The sequence below is a fragment of the Podarcis muralis genome, chromosome 13, assembly GCF_964188315.1.
Source record: "Podarcis muralis chromosome 13, rPodMur119.hap1.1, whole genome shotgun sequence".
Taxonomy (NCBI): Eukaryota; Metazoa; Chordata; class Lepidosauria; order Squamata; family Lacertidae; genus Podarcis; species Podarcis muralis.
Genome location: NC_135667.1, coordinates 6,348,872 through 6,363,648, shown reverse-complemented (window position 1 = coordinate 6,363,648; position 14,777 = coordinate 6,348,872). Strand labels below are relative to the sequence as shown.

The 14,777-nt window shown below is 47.2% G+C and overlaps 1 protein-coding gene across 4 annotated transcripts in view; it reads left to right on the top strand.

Annotated features, from left to right (window-relative positions):
* RNF31 (ring finger protein 31) overlaps positions 1–14,777 on the top strand; it is a 49,842-nt gene that overhangs the window by 21,068 nt on the left and 13,997 nt on the right. For all 4 annotated transcript variants that reach the window (XM_077916887.1, XM_077916889.1, XM_077916886.1 and 1 more), the window contains exons 10-13: positions 1,053–1,316; positions 2,361–2,543; positions 4,138–4,350; positions 13,893–14,066. In XM_077916887.1, the coding sequence (XP_077773013.1) occupies positions 1,053–1,316; positions 2,361–2,543; positions 4,138–4,350; positions 13,893–14,066 (834 nt within the window). The remainder of the gene's footprint in view (positions 1–1,052; positions 1,317–2,360; positions 2,544–4,137; positions 4,351–13,892; positions 14,067–14,777) is intronic.

Sequence of the window (14,777 nt, the reverse complement as noted above, 5' to 3'; positions counted from 1 at the left end):
AAGTAGATAAATAGGTACCGCTCAGGTGGGAAGGTAAAGGGCGTTTCCGTGCACTGATCTGGTTCGCCAGAAGCGGCTTAGTCATGCTGGCCACATGACCCGGAAGCTGTACGCCGGCTCCCTCAGCCAATAAAGCGAGATGAGCGCCGCAACCCCAGAGTCGTCCACGACTGGACCTAATGGTCAGGGGTCCCTTTACCTTTACTCCTGGTTTAGATGGTCTAAATGTCAGCATCTCTGACCAAAATGCTTCTACCTCTCTGCCCTAATTCTAAAATGGCATTCTGCATTTTCAGCTTCAAAACGGCATATTATTTTTACACCATGATACATTTGAGTGGGGAGCAGGGAGGGTGTATTCCAGAAAGCCGTGTTTAATTTCACACACACAGAGAGAGAATAATTCAGAGTGCTTTTTGAAGGACTTTTTGGTACAAGGCAAAGCAGTTTTGTGTGTGTGTGTATTTTCAGCTGAGGAATGGGGAGTGGGCACACCGAATGGGGGTTCTGCGTGCGTCCCCCTCTTTCAGCTGAGATCCCCAAGGCGGCAACTGAGGGCACCACAGTGCTCTCAGACCCCTTTGTTTGCCCCTCAAAGTCCAAGAACCTTTATTTATTCAGATTTTTGTGTGTGGATGTAGTTGTTCATTTGAGGAGGGGCAGTTGCCTCCTTCCCCCTGCCTTGATTTATTTATTTTGAAGCGTTTTACTTGCGAGGTGGGCTTGTTTCTGAGAATCGTCGGTTTTTCTTCTGCAAAATGGGCATGTCTTAGGTTCCCCCTGGGGCCTAAAAGCTTTGGGAACCTCCTTTTCAGCATTTTCTGTTAGCGTGACCGAATTTGGGGCTGGGAGGAGGAGAGATCAGAATTGCAGGGGGTGGCTGTGGAGACCCCTTTTTCCGGCGCAAATATCAGGCCTTCCTTCTCCCTCCTGACCCGGCCGAGAGAGTTGCCGACCAGCTTGAAAAGCCCCTTGCTGGATTTGACCCAGGCTTGGACCTCATGCGATTTGGGACCCGGGCCTCGAACCCTTCCCTCCTTTTCCCCCCTCAGGAAGCGGAAAAAGTCGGCGTGGCCCCCGAATTGGTGGCGGCCGCCTTGCGCTACTCTGGGGCAGAACTTCCCCTGGCGTGGCTGAATTCGGAGCTCCCTGGGGTGCTGGAAGGCGTGGCTGAGCTGGCCACGCAGCGAGGGGAGCAGGAGCCCGGCGGAGGCCTGGGGGTCTTGACCCGCCAGGAAGTCCAGGCGGCTTGGACAGAGAGCCTGGGGGACGTGGACGAAGCCGTCAGCCGATGCCTCAGCGCACGGCGCAGGAAGGTCAGCCGGGACGGGGCGGGCCTCTGGAGAAAGGGGTTGTGTTGTAGGGGGGAAATATTTTGGGAGAACACAGCATGGGCTGTCGAGGGTCGTTCCAGGACGTGGGCGGAGCTTGGAAAATGGGGGCGGACTTAAAGGATGGTCTGGGAAGTGGGCGGGGCCAGGTCAGCCAATCAGGATAGCTTCTGGAGAAAGGGGAGGTGCTTGTGAATTGGGGGAATGGGAGGAGATGATGGACTTTTTGGAGCTGGCCGACCTGACTTGAAGAACCTGGGAACAGAAAGAGGAGGAGCAGCAAGAAGAATGGAAGAAATTCAAGGATAATTTAGCTAGATATTCTAAGATAATATAAGCAGAATTACTTGTCAGTACCAAACTGGCCTAGGAGTAAGATAGGTTGAATTGTATAACATTATGGATTGAAAACATTAAGAGAAGAAAGAAAGATGTTAATTGAATAAGTTAATTTTATTGGAAAACTGCTACAATGAGTTCTGTGGAAACTCACCTGGGGGGCGATTCGAGGAAGTGATTTAATAATGGTAATTAAATTGGGATTTTAGCGGGTAGGATATATGTTTGTTCGTTTGTCTTTTTTTATATTCTATTGTTTTTCTTTTATGTTTGTTATAAATTTGGAAAATTAATAAAATATTGGGGGGAATGGGAGGGGGCCTATATTTTGTGGGTGGGGCCTCGGGGCAGAATTCGCACCTGAGCCAATGAGAAATGGGCAGCCGACTGAGGAGAGGGCAGTGAAGGAGCCTGGGATTCATGAAGAATAGGAACGATTTGCGGGTGAGAAAGGAAAGAAGGAGGGGAGCTGTGCTGAGTTTGGAAAGGGAACGGGCTGCTGGACTGGATGTGCTTGAGGCAAAGCTTTATTTGAGCTCCCTCAGTCTCAGTCCCTGGATGTGCCCCTCCAGGAAAAAAATGGTAAAAGAGCTCCTCTGAGCACATGCAGAGTGCTTTTGGAAGTCGAGCTCTGCGCTGCGGGCCACCGGAAGGCTGGGATCCGGCTGAATACGCCCTCTTTCTGTGCAGTTGCGGGAGCTGAAGGCGCTGGGCTTTGAGGAGCGTGGCCCCGTGCTGCAGGCCCTGTACCAAAACAACGGGGATCTGTGGCGAGCCTTGACGCAGCTGCAGTGCCAGCGGTTGGAGCCCTTTCTTCAGCGCATGTGGGAATACGAAGACCCTCCCTTCGACTTCCACAGCCCCGACCGACAGGTGAGAGAGAGAGAGATTAAGTCAGGAATGCCCCAACTTTTTCCAAAGAGGGCCAGATTTGAAGAAGTGAACATGCGTGAGGGCTGACCGCAGAGCTTTTTTTACAATTTTACTTCAGTGTTGTTGAGCTTATTTTAGGATTGAAGTTGCTTCAATCCCCAGCACATATATTCTTCATCATCAACCTTTATTACGGTCCAGAGACTCAACAAATCGTTACAAAGCAATACACAATTCATACAGCCTACCTCCAGGTTAAACAAGCATTTCGTTCAGAATATAGGGATCATTGGCTCTTGCAACTACCGATAAAAACTTTGCCACTGCTAATGTTCTGGCATTTCTCCGGTCTTCCAATAGGAACCTGACATAGTGAGCCTCTGATTTTCCCGGGAAAGGTACCAGCAAGGGTAATATCAGTTCAGCCCTGGCCTGCTCATATTTTGCGCAGTGCAACAAAATATGTTTATGGAATTGATGTCTTGAGCACACGAGCAAATTCTGTCCTGGTAGGGAACTCCTCTCAACCTGCCACCCAACACTGCAGAAGGAAAGACGTTGAGTCTGGCTTTGGAGAAAAGCATTCGATAATTTGGTACTGTCAGGTTTTTAATGTAAGATGTTAACTTAAAGAAGACATGCCCATATTGAATGAATGAATTTATTAATACGGTCACAGACCAGCGTCAACACACACAATATCACAGATCATAAAAAATATCAGAAATACAAGGGACAATATGAATATAACAAGGATTTAAATATAAAAATTAAAATTAATTGTTAGCGTGCCCCCTGTAATTAACATTTAGGGGTTTGGTCATTATGGGATACCACTTGCTTCCTGCGATTGATTGCAGACGCACAGAATTTAGCTACATTTAATGTAGTCTTAGGATTCTTGTCCTCTAGCAGTAGTTTTAAACTATGGTATTCCGATTCTTTCCTGGACTTATGCAAAACAGGTGTAATAAAAGTCAAACGTATATCCTCATAAAGACGGCAACGTAATAATACATGTGAAGCAGTTTCAACTTCCAACGAGCCACAAGGACAGACCCGTGCTGTGTATGGTTTACCCTCAAATCTGCCCTGAAGTAAGGCAGAAGGGAGAACGTTAAATCTGGCGAGGGTAAAAGACCGTCTGTATTTGGGTACCTGAAGACCTGACAGATAGTTAGCTGGAGAGAAACCTCTCCCATGGTCCCTTATTGCTGGATGTTTGATCATTTCGCTCACGTGACATGCCCATATTGTACTCCTACTGCCAGCGGACTACAGACTGGGTGTGATCGAGATCACAAGTCACAGTGTGCATTATCCCATAATCTTTGCTTTAACGTCTTTAAGGTGCCTTCATAACCCAGGTAATACAGTTTGGGGGGTGACAGACCAATAGAGGTGGCTTTTTTAGCCATGGTTTTGTGTGCATACATTGCCACAGGGGCCAGATTAAATCGACCAGCAGTCCGGATTAGGCCCCCCAAAATGGACTTTGGACTTGCCTGGATTATGGTCTTTCGGAGGTGGCTGGAGGGGGGACGCCGCCATTATCCTTCCTGTTGCGCTGTCTGACTCTTTCTCCTCCTTTCAGGCTCTCCTCCGACGCCTCCTGGCCTCCCTTTCCCTGCCCAGCTGGGGCCGAGCGGAGCTGGTGGTCTCCTTGATGCTTGAGCAGCCGAGTGAAGGCGGATGGGAGCTGGCCGACATTGTGGAGGCCGTCAAGGCTTCGCCTAGCCGGGACTTCATCAAGCGCCTGTTGAGCTGGGAGTGCGCCGTCTGCAGCCTGGCCTTGCCTCGGAACAAGGTACCAGAAGGTTCACTCACTCATCCTGCAGCTCAGTCGGTGTTGCTCTTTAGGAATTACAGTGGTACCTTGGTTCTTAAACTTAATCCGTTCCGGAAGTCCGTTCCAAAACCAAAGCGTGTTTTCCCATCAAAAGTAATGCAAAATGGATTAATCCTTTCCAGACTTAAACCCCTAAAACACCAACTTAAGATGAATTTTGCTATCTAACGAGACCATTGACCCATAAAATGAAAGCAATAATCAATGTTGTTGGAACTTTGAAGTGTCAGGCATAGCCCTATTGGCTTTAGCCCAAACGTAGCAGAGTTTTCCTGCACAGCGAGGAAGCTAGTTGCGGCAGTAATGACTAGTCAGCTAGACTCAGAATAACTATTTACAGGATTTATTAAAAAGGAAAAATAAAACCAGCAGAGTTTCTGCATACAAATCAAAGCAAAATAAACCCTCTCTTTCTCTCTCTCTCAAAACCATACACAGCACTTCTACTCCTAACAACACCTCACCTCAAACTGAGCTAGCAATCCCTTGATAACAGAGCAGAGTGCTGGTCGTTAACCAATCAGAGTGAGTAGTTTCTAGGTCAAGCAGACCTGGGCTTTCTGCCAAGAGTAAATTGACACCAGCCTGAGTTAATTGTGCGAAGCTAGAATCTGCAAGTTTCCCACGAGAACCAATTAACAGAAACTGAAACAGAAACTGAACACCCCCTCACAGATTCTGCTGAACAATTAACACCAAATACACCTATGTAGGAGATTATTTTTCCAGCAAACCTAAACCCTTGCACATTCGCTTGTTCTTTATCTTTGCCAATGGTTTAGTTAACACATCTGCTACATTTTCTTCACTTGATACATAAGTACAGGTGATTATATTGTCTTGTACACAGCAACGTACATTTTGGTATTTTACAGAGATATGTTTGGAACGCGATTTGAAACCCTCTGTTTTACTTAATGTTATACAAGCTTGATTATCAATGTAAACTTGTACTGGTTCTCCACAATTTACATTTAAATCTGCTAACAAATGCTTGAAATAAATCACCTCGTTGCACAATTCACTCAATGCGGCGTACTCTGATTCCGTTGATGACACACTTACAACGTCTTGCTTGCGTGACCGCCAGCTGATTAAAGCTCCACCGACCATTATGACTAGTCCTGTGACAGATTTTCTATCCGGCAAATTTCCCCAGTCACTATCACAGTAGCAACTCAACATTTCATCCTCTGAAGAATTTAATTGTAACATATAGCCAATTGTCTGTTTGAGATACCTCAGAACTTGTTTTACCCCTTTCCAGGCATTTAGTGTGGGTTTTGAGACCAATCTACTTAATATGCCTACTGCATAGCTAATATCAGGTCTGGACCACTGTGCTAGATACAATAAACTTCCAATTACAGAGTGATATACATCAGGATGTTCAAATTCAGGACTCTCATCTATATGAAGTGTTTTTATGAAACCTGGATCCATAGGCACCACTGCCCCTTTGCAATCCTGCATCCTGTATGTAGTCAGTAGTTGTTTAACTTTGTTCTGCTGACTAATTAGGCAGCTGCCATCTTGGGCCCAGCACACTTCCAACCCTAGATATGTCCTAACCGGGCCTAAGTCTTTCACTTTGAACTTACTGGACAATTGTTTGGCAAACCTTTTAGTTTGTTTATCTGTTTTGCAGGCATACAACACATCATCTACATAAATCAGACAAAACTCTTGATCACTGCCTGTACCACGTACATAAACACAATTGTCAACTGTACTCTGCTTGAAACCAAATGACACTAAGGCCTCATGGAAACATTTGTTCCAAGATCTTGCAGCCTGTTTCCAGAGCTCTGCCTCCTCTTTTGGTAACTTTAACACTTCCTGAAAACTCTTGGGTTCTGCAATCACACTAAACACATTTGCAGTATCAGGAGAAAAACGCACTGGAGGCACTCCTTTGTTTTGTCTTTTAGATCTTCTGGGAGAAAATTTTTCTTCTGACCCACTTTCCTCCTCAGAACTACGACCTCTCTTTTGTTGCTTAGCAACTGGTCTTTGGCTAACACCACTTTCTTGAGAGCTCTTATCTGAACTTTCCTCCCCCTCAGACTCTGACTCCCTGTGTTTACCTTCAGAGTCATGAAGCTCCTGGCAAGGTTCAAACCAAACCTCAGTATTGGCATGTAGTCTCTCCCAGCCACTATGTTCACAAAAACTGGCATTCCTGGAGATCACAATGCCATTTGTCCCTTCAGCAAAACGGAAACCTTTTCCCAGCTCCTGGTAACCCACAAACACTAACTGTTTGGTCTTAGGATCTCCCTTCTTTCTCATTTGTTTTGGAATTAATACCCAGGCTTTTGATCCAAACACATGCAAATGGTCAATTTTGGGTTTTTTCTGAAACAATTTAAAGTACGGGGTTGTACCTATTGTTTGATGAAAGAGCCTGTTTTGGAGATAACACGCGGTGAGCATGCTCTCCCCCCAATAAGACATGGGCAAATCAGCATCGTCAAGCATGGCAAACATCATATCTTGTAAAGATCTGTTTTTCCGCTCTGCAACGCCATTCTCCTCTGGGGAAAAAACGTTCGTTTTTCTATGCCCAATGCCACGCTTTTGTAACCAATCTTTAAAGGCATTTGACATAAATTCGCCACCTCTGTCCGTCTGAATCCTTTTGAGTTTAATGGACAGAAATCTTTCCACAGATGCCACCCAGCCTTTAAACTTAGTGAACACGTCACCCTTATTCTTCATGGGGAAAACCCAGGAGTAACGCGTGGCGTCATCCACAATTGTTAGTGAAAAGCGCGATCCACCCCTGCTTACAGCAAATGGACCAATTACGTCCATGTGAACCAGCTGTAGCGGTGCCTCACTAACTCTGTCGCTTCTGGGGTAAGAGACTCTGTGGGTTTTAACCTTTTTACAAACATTACAATCAAGGTACTTGTTACAACTCTTTAAATTACCCCCATCAGCCAATTCAGACATTTTTAGTACACTTTTCCAGCAAGCATGCCCCATTTTCCTATGCAATAAGTGCACACAGTTGTCATGTATAGCTTTGTTATTCACTGCAGGCTGAGATTTACTGACTACTGCTGCAACTTGAGATCCTGCTTTAAGCCAAAACAAGCCTCCCTCTGACTTAGCAGTGCCTAAAATCTCACCAGCCTTCTTAATAATGCAACTGTCTCCTTCAAAATGCACTTTAAACCCAGCTTTTAGCAAACAATCTACAGACATCAGATTGCTCCTTAATGACGGCACACAAAGTACATTTTGCAGGCATTCACGAAGACAAGGAACAAAAACTGCACCCCCCGAAATCACTTCGGAAGTACTTCCGTCTGCTAGAGCCACCTGGCTGCGCTGTGCTGAGTTCTTGGAAACAAACAATTCATCTGAATTTACGATGTGGCGAGATGCTCCCGAATCGACCACCCAGACCGCTTGTTTCTCATCAGCAATCTTGACCTCGCCGGTCACCAGCTGAGCCGACTGTTTTCGTTTGAAGAATTTCTTTTTACGCTGCTGCTGCTGCTGATCTCGTCTCTGCTCCTGCACCGGCAACTGAGACTTGACCAACTCCGGACATTGTCGTTTTAGATGCGCTGAGGACCCACATCGGAAACAACGCCTAACAGCAAACGCTGACTCCTCACTGGTACGCTGCTTTCGCTCCACCTCTGGCACGGCATGAGAACTCCTTCCAAACCGCCCGCCTGTAGAAGCCTCTGCAGCCAACGACCTTTCTTGCCTCTTCTGCCATTCTTCAATCAAACGCCCAGTAACGTAACTGACTGATAAATCATGCTCCTGCATGCCTTCTAGAGACAAAACTAAATTATCCCAGCTTTCCGGGAGAGAACTCAAAATAATAGCCACCTTCTCCTGCTGGTCTAATGCACAGTCTCTTTCCTGTAGCGCTGCAAACTTTAACTGTAAACTGTGTAGGTGTTCCTGCATTGTAACCCCAGGCTGTAACATTGCCTTGTACAATGCCTTGCGAATGAACAGCTTGGAAACCGCTGTCTCACGCACATGGAGTTCTTTAAGTGCTTGCCACAGACCTCTAGCTGTCTTGATTCCCCTCACATACGGCAACTGGGAATCTTCCAGCCCCAAGACAATTGTGGCCCTTGCTCTTTGGTCTTTATCGAGGTCTTCATCATCAGGCTTCGCAGGAAACTTACTCACCACTTGCCAGAGACGATCCCTCTGCAGCACTGCCTGCATGCGTTCCGACCACAGCAAGTAATTGGAGTCATTCAGACGCTCAAAAGCCATCTGAACTGGTTGTGAGGCCATCTTGAGAGCGATGTCCCTGGAACCCGGAACCAGCTACTCACGACCACCGAGAGAGAAAACAGGAACTACAGCACCCAGCACTCGCACGCTGCAGCTGTTGTCCTTGTGTCCGCTGCGTCACCAGCTCACCACAGTCAGGAACCAGCCAGAGTCCATCTGCTGCACCAGCAGGAACAACAACTTCTGGAACTACTGGAACCAACGCCGTTGATGCTGACACCACCGCAACTCAGGCTGGCAGCACAATACCCATAACCTCATGGAACTTTGAAGTGTCAGGCATAGCCCTATTGGCTTTAGCCCAAACGTAGCAGAGTTTTCCTGCACAGCGAGGAAGCTAGTTGCGGCAGTAATGACTAGTCAGCTAGACTCAGAATAACTATTTACAGGATTTATTAAAAAGGAAAAATAAAACCAGCAGAGTTTCTGCATACAAATCAAAGCAAAATAAACCCTCTCTTTCTCTCTCTCTCAAAACCATACACAGCACTTCTACTCCTAACAACACCTCACCTCAAACTGAGCTAGCAATCCCTTGATAACAGAGCAGAGTGCTGGTCGTTAACCAATCAGAGTGAGTAGTTTCTAGGTCAAGCAGACCTGGGCTTTCTGCCAAGAGTAAATTGACACCAGCCTGAGTTAATTGTGCGAAGCTAGAATCTGCAAGTTTCCCACGAGAACCAATTAACAGAAACTGAAACAGAAACTGAACAGTTTAGTCGTTTAGTCGTGTCCGACTCTTCGTGACCCACTGGACCAGAGCACGCCAGGCACTCCTGTCCTCCACTACCTCCCGCAGTTTGGTCAAACTCATGCTGGTAACCTCGAAAACACTATCCAACCATCTCGTCCTCTGTCGCCCCCTTCTCCTTGTGCCCTCCATCTTTCCAAGCATCAGTGTCTTCTCCAGGGAGTCTTCTCTTCTCATGAGGGGGCCAAAGTCTTGGAGCCTCAGCTTCAGGATCTGTCCTTCCAGTGAGCACTCAGGGCTGATTTCCTTAAGAATGGATGCGTTTGATCTTCTTGCAGTCCATGGGACTCTCAAGAGTCTCCTCCAGCACCATAATTCAAAAGCATCAATTCTTCGGCGACCAGCCTTCTTGATGGTCCAGCTCTCACTTCCATACATCACTACTGGGAAAACCATGGCTTTAACTATACGGACCTTTGTTGGCAAGGTGTACTGTACAATAATCAATGTACTGTACTATAAAATAAATAATACAGTACAGTGGTACCTCGGGTTAAGAACTTAATTCGTTCTGGAGGTCCGTTCTTAACCTGAAACTGTTCTTAACCTTAGATAATGGGGCCTATTGCTGCCACCGCATGATTCCTGTTCTCATCCTGAAGCAAAGTTCTTAACCCGAGGTACTATTTCTGGGTTAGCGGAGTCTGTAACCTGAAGCGTCTGTAACCCAAGGTACCACTGTATTGTAGATAATAAAAATTAAAAATAAATAAATTTCTTACCTGCACTGATGATAGTCATTGTTTGTATGAGAGGCTTTTATCCATTTCTGCAGTCACACAATCAATCAATCAATCAATCAATCAATCCGTAACTGAACTGGGTTCCACATAGTCACAACAACAAATAAACTGAAAAAGCCTCAAAAGCAGAAACACAAAATAAACAACATAAACAAAAGCACCTAACTTAACCCGTTCCGGAAGTCCATTTGACTTCCGAAATGTCCAAAAACCAAGGCTCAGCTTCTGATTGGTGCAGGTGCCCCGGAAACAATAGCCAACAGCCACATTGGCCGTTCGGCTTCTGAAAAACGTTCGAAAACCGGAAGACTTATTTCCAGGTTTTTGGCGTTTGAGAACCAAGGTACCACTGTATTCCAGGGTCTGAAATACAGAGCACAAAATAAAGTTGGTATACAATCACAGAGCATCAGAACCTTGATTACATCTTAATAGCAAAGCTTGTCATAATTGTGGCTTAATAGCAGCCTGCTGCCTGGCTCTGGTTGGGGACCAAAAAAATCGGTGTGGTTTTCAAAGGTTCACTCCGGCATCTTGCGTCCGGTTGTGTCCTAGCATAAACTAAAACCTCCTTGATCTCAGGAACCGCCATGCAAAATTTGGTTATGGTACCTTAAGAGGTGTTCAGATACAGAGAGAGACAGACTTTCCAAAATACAGTGAAATATAAGAATCGTTCTTCAAACTGTGATGGCTTACCAGATCTACTGTCATGCAAGCGTAAAGAAAGCCTCACCTTTATATTGGCAATTTGTGTATCCTTTTATAACAGTAAGGTAAAGCCTTATCGTTTCTCTCTCTTATGTTCCAGCTTAGTTATAATTAATGCAACAGCCTGCAATAGATTTTGGTTAAACTTGCATTTATGTCATCAAAGTAGCGCAGTTTTTGCAATAGCTATCAAAAGAGATCAAATGCAAACAAAGCATATTGGGATAAAAATCAAACAGTCATTCTCAAAACCTCGGTTGCTGATTAATTTGTACTTTCTGGTATGCGTCTTTGGAATGTAATGGGATTTTATATTTGGCTCTGGTTTAGGAGACCTTGAGTTTTAGAAATCCTCCCAGCTTGCTTATCTGTGGAGGCAGGACATTCTGTCTGGCGTTAACTGTTTCTCTTTAGTCAAGGTCAGGTCAACTAGCCTGAGACGTTCTTATTTCTGCAGAAATAAAAGCTGCCCCTTTGTTTGTGTGGATCATCTGCTCTGAGATGATCTCCCATTGCCTGTGCCAAGTGAGCGGGGGTGTCAGTTGCAGCTGCAGTACTTAATTTTAATTGGATTGGTCTGTTTAAGTCTGGTATAATAGACTTATGTAGGGCAACTGGGAAATTCTTTGATGCTTTTGGAGAGGGTTGGGGGTCTTAATTGTCAGCCACGTTACTTAAAGACATCGAATTTGTCCTGTTTAGTTACCGTATTTTTTGCCCTATAGGACGCAGTTTTTCACCTCCAAAAATGAAGGGGAAATGTGTGTGCGTCCTATGGGGCGAATGCAGGCTTTCGCTGAAGCCTGGAGAGCAAGGGGCATCGGTGCGCACCGACCCCTCTCGCTCTCCAGGCATCAGGAAGCTATCCGCAAGCCTTGCGAGTCCGGGGGAGTTCCCGCGGGCTCGCAAGGCTTACGGGCAGCAGCCTGCAGCCCGGAGCACGGGGCGCCCTCCAGAGGACGCCCCGTGCTTCGGGAAGGTGTCTGCAAGCCTCCCGTGCCTGGCGGGATGTCCCGCCAGGCGCGCGAGGCTTGGGGCGGCAGCCTGCATCCCGAAGCATGGGGCACCCTCCGGAGGACGCCCCGTGCTTCGGGAAGGTGTCCGCAAGCCTTCCACGACCAGCGGGAGGTCCCGCCGGGCTCGCAAGGCTTGCAGGCAAAGGCCTGTTCTGGGGGCTTGGGTCGGGGGGAAGCTCGGGCTTCCCCCGCGCCAGCCCCACGCCTGGGGGGAAAATATTTTTTTTTTCTTTATTTCCCCCCCAAAAAAACTAGGTGTGTCTTATGGGGCAGTGCGTCCTATGGGGCGCAAAATACGGTAATTTTCATTTGCAGTATTTTACTTCCTGGGGCTCGGAGGATATTTCGTTTAATTTTTTACTATGTTTGTTATTAATTTTCTTTGTATTTTTGCTACTGGCTTTTGCGTGCAGCGGGTAATTTTTATCCGAAAGAGGATGGCGCTCTGTTTAGTTGTCGGTTGTGTTTTGTAGAATGCAGAAATTCCCTGGCTTTTTGGGGTACTGTTTCCTGTTTAACATGTGCTGTAAACCGCTAGAGGTTTGTTTAAACATAAGCAGTGTATAAATTGCCCGTGAATAATGCTAAATATTAGTCTCATAAGAGTCATAGTCTCATAGGGGACGCGGGTGGCGCTGTGGGTAAAAGCCTCAGCGCCTAGGACTTGCCGATCGACAGGTCGGCGGTTCGAATCCCCGCGGCGGGGTGCGCTCCCGTTGCTCGGTCACAGCGCCTGCCAACCTAGCAGTTCGAAAGCACCCCCGGGTGCAAGTAGATAAATAGGGACCGCTTACTAGCGGGAAGGTAAACGGCGTTTCCGTGTGCGGCTCTGGCTCGCCAGATGCAGCTTGTCACGCTGGCCACGTGACTCGGAAGTGTCTCCGGACAGCGCTGGCCCCCGGCCTCTTAAGTGAGATGGGCACACAACCCTAGAGTCTGTCAAGACTGGCCCGTATAGGCAGGGGTACCTTTACCTTTATTAGTCTCATAAGCACATAAAAAGAGCCTGCAGGATCAGGCCATGCCAGATTTACGTATAAGCTAAACAAGCTATAGCTTAGGGCCCCACTCTCTTGGGGCCCCCAAAAAATGTAAAGAAAAAATAACCTGGATGTACATTTCCAAAATATAAGATAAAAAACAAATACAGTGGTACCTCGGGTTACAGACGCTTCAGGTTACGTGATTTCGGGTTGCGCACCGCGCCAAACCCGTAAGTACTGGAGCGGGTTACTTCTGGGATTCGGCGCATGCGCAGAAGCACTAAATCATGCTTTGTGCATGTGCAGAAGCGCTGAATCGCGACCCGCGCGTCCGCAGTTGCGGTGCTGCGGGTTGCGAACAGTGTGGGTTGCGAACGTGCCTCCTGCACGGATCACGTTCACAACTCGAGGTTCCACTGTAAAATAAAACCTACATACAGCAACAGTGTTTTGTGTTGTGTAGGCTCCTATGATGTAAGTCATGGGCCCCGCCTGCTAGTCTGCTCCTTAAAAAGTCACTGGTTTGCTCCTTTCTATATAGAGGGTGCCTACATTCTGCATGGACTGCTTGCATGGCAACATGGGCAAATGGCTTTAGAAACCTATGAGGTCCGTAAGTGAGCATATAGCATATATTCAACACACAAAAACGGTGACAATTTGTTGTCGACAAAGGACAGCTGGACATATAAAGGGCCCCATTCGCTTCAGTAGTTTAGGGCCTCATCAAACCTAAATGCGGCCCTGTCTCTAGCTGTGGAGTCAGAGCACAGCCACTGTAGATAATCACCATCAATAGCCCTCTTCCCCTCCAGGATTTTTGCCCAGTCCTCTTTTAAAGCCGTCCAAATCAGTGGCCACCCCTGTCTCCTGTGGCAGAGAGTTCCGCAGTTTAACTAAACACTTGCGTCAAGAAGTAATTTCTTTCATCGGTCCCGAGTCTTCCTTCGTTCACCTTTGTGGGATGCGCACAGTAGACTCTCACTCAGCCGGGCTGTTCTTGTGTGTGTGTTTTCAGATGCAGTCGCTGACGTCGTGCGAGTGCACGATTTGCCCGGAATGCTTTGCCCTGCACTTCACCATCGCCGTGAAGGAGAAGCACATCACAGACCTGGTGTGTCCGGCCTGCTCCGAGCCTGAGATCAGCGACGAAGGGGAGCTCATCAACTACTTCTCCACCCTCGATATCCAGGCATGTCCTCTCTGCACGCTCCTACATCCTGGATTGTTGTTGTTGTTGAGTCGTTTAGTTGTGTCCGACTCTTCGTGACCCCGTGGACCAGAGCACACCAGGCACTCCTGTCTTCCACTGCCACCCGCAGTTTGGTCAAACTCATGCTGGTAGCTTCGAGAACACTGTCCCACCATCTCGTCCTCCGTCGTCCCCTTCTCCTTGTGCCCTCCATCTTTCCCAACATCAGGGTCTTTTCCAGGGAGTCTTCTCTTCTCATGAGGTGGCCAAAATCTTGGAGCCTCAGCTTCAGGATCTGTCCTTCCAGTGAGCACTCAGGGCTGATTTCCTTCAGAATGGAGAGGTTTGATCTTCTTGCAGTCCATGGGACTCTCAAGAGTCTCCTCCAGCACCAGAATTCAAAAGCATCAATTCTTCGGCAATCAGCCTTCTTTATGGTCCAGCTGGAGCAGGAACCGGCAAGCCACTCCAGTATCCCTGCCAAGAAAACTCCATGAACAAAGACAACAGGCATCCTAGATACATTCCCCAAATGCCAATTTTCCACTCCGTGCTAACATCTGCATCTCCGTAGAAACGCAATCTGCGTTTTAACAAATGGCGACGTCCCTTTTAACAGGTCCTCAGTGCCCCTTTTAATTTCGGGAAATCGGGAAGGAAAGCAAGGAAGGGAGGAAAAGTGCAGATTGAACTGGAGGAGGGCTGACCTTT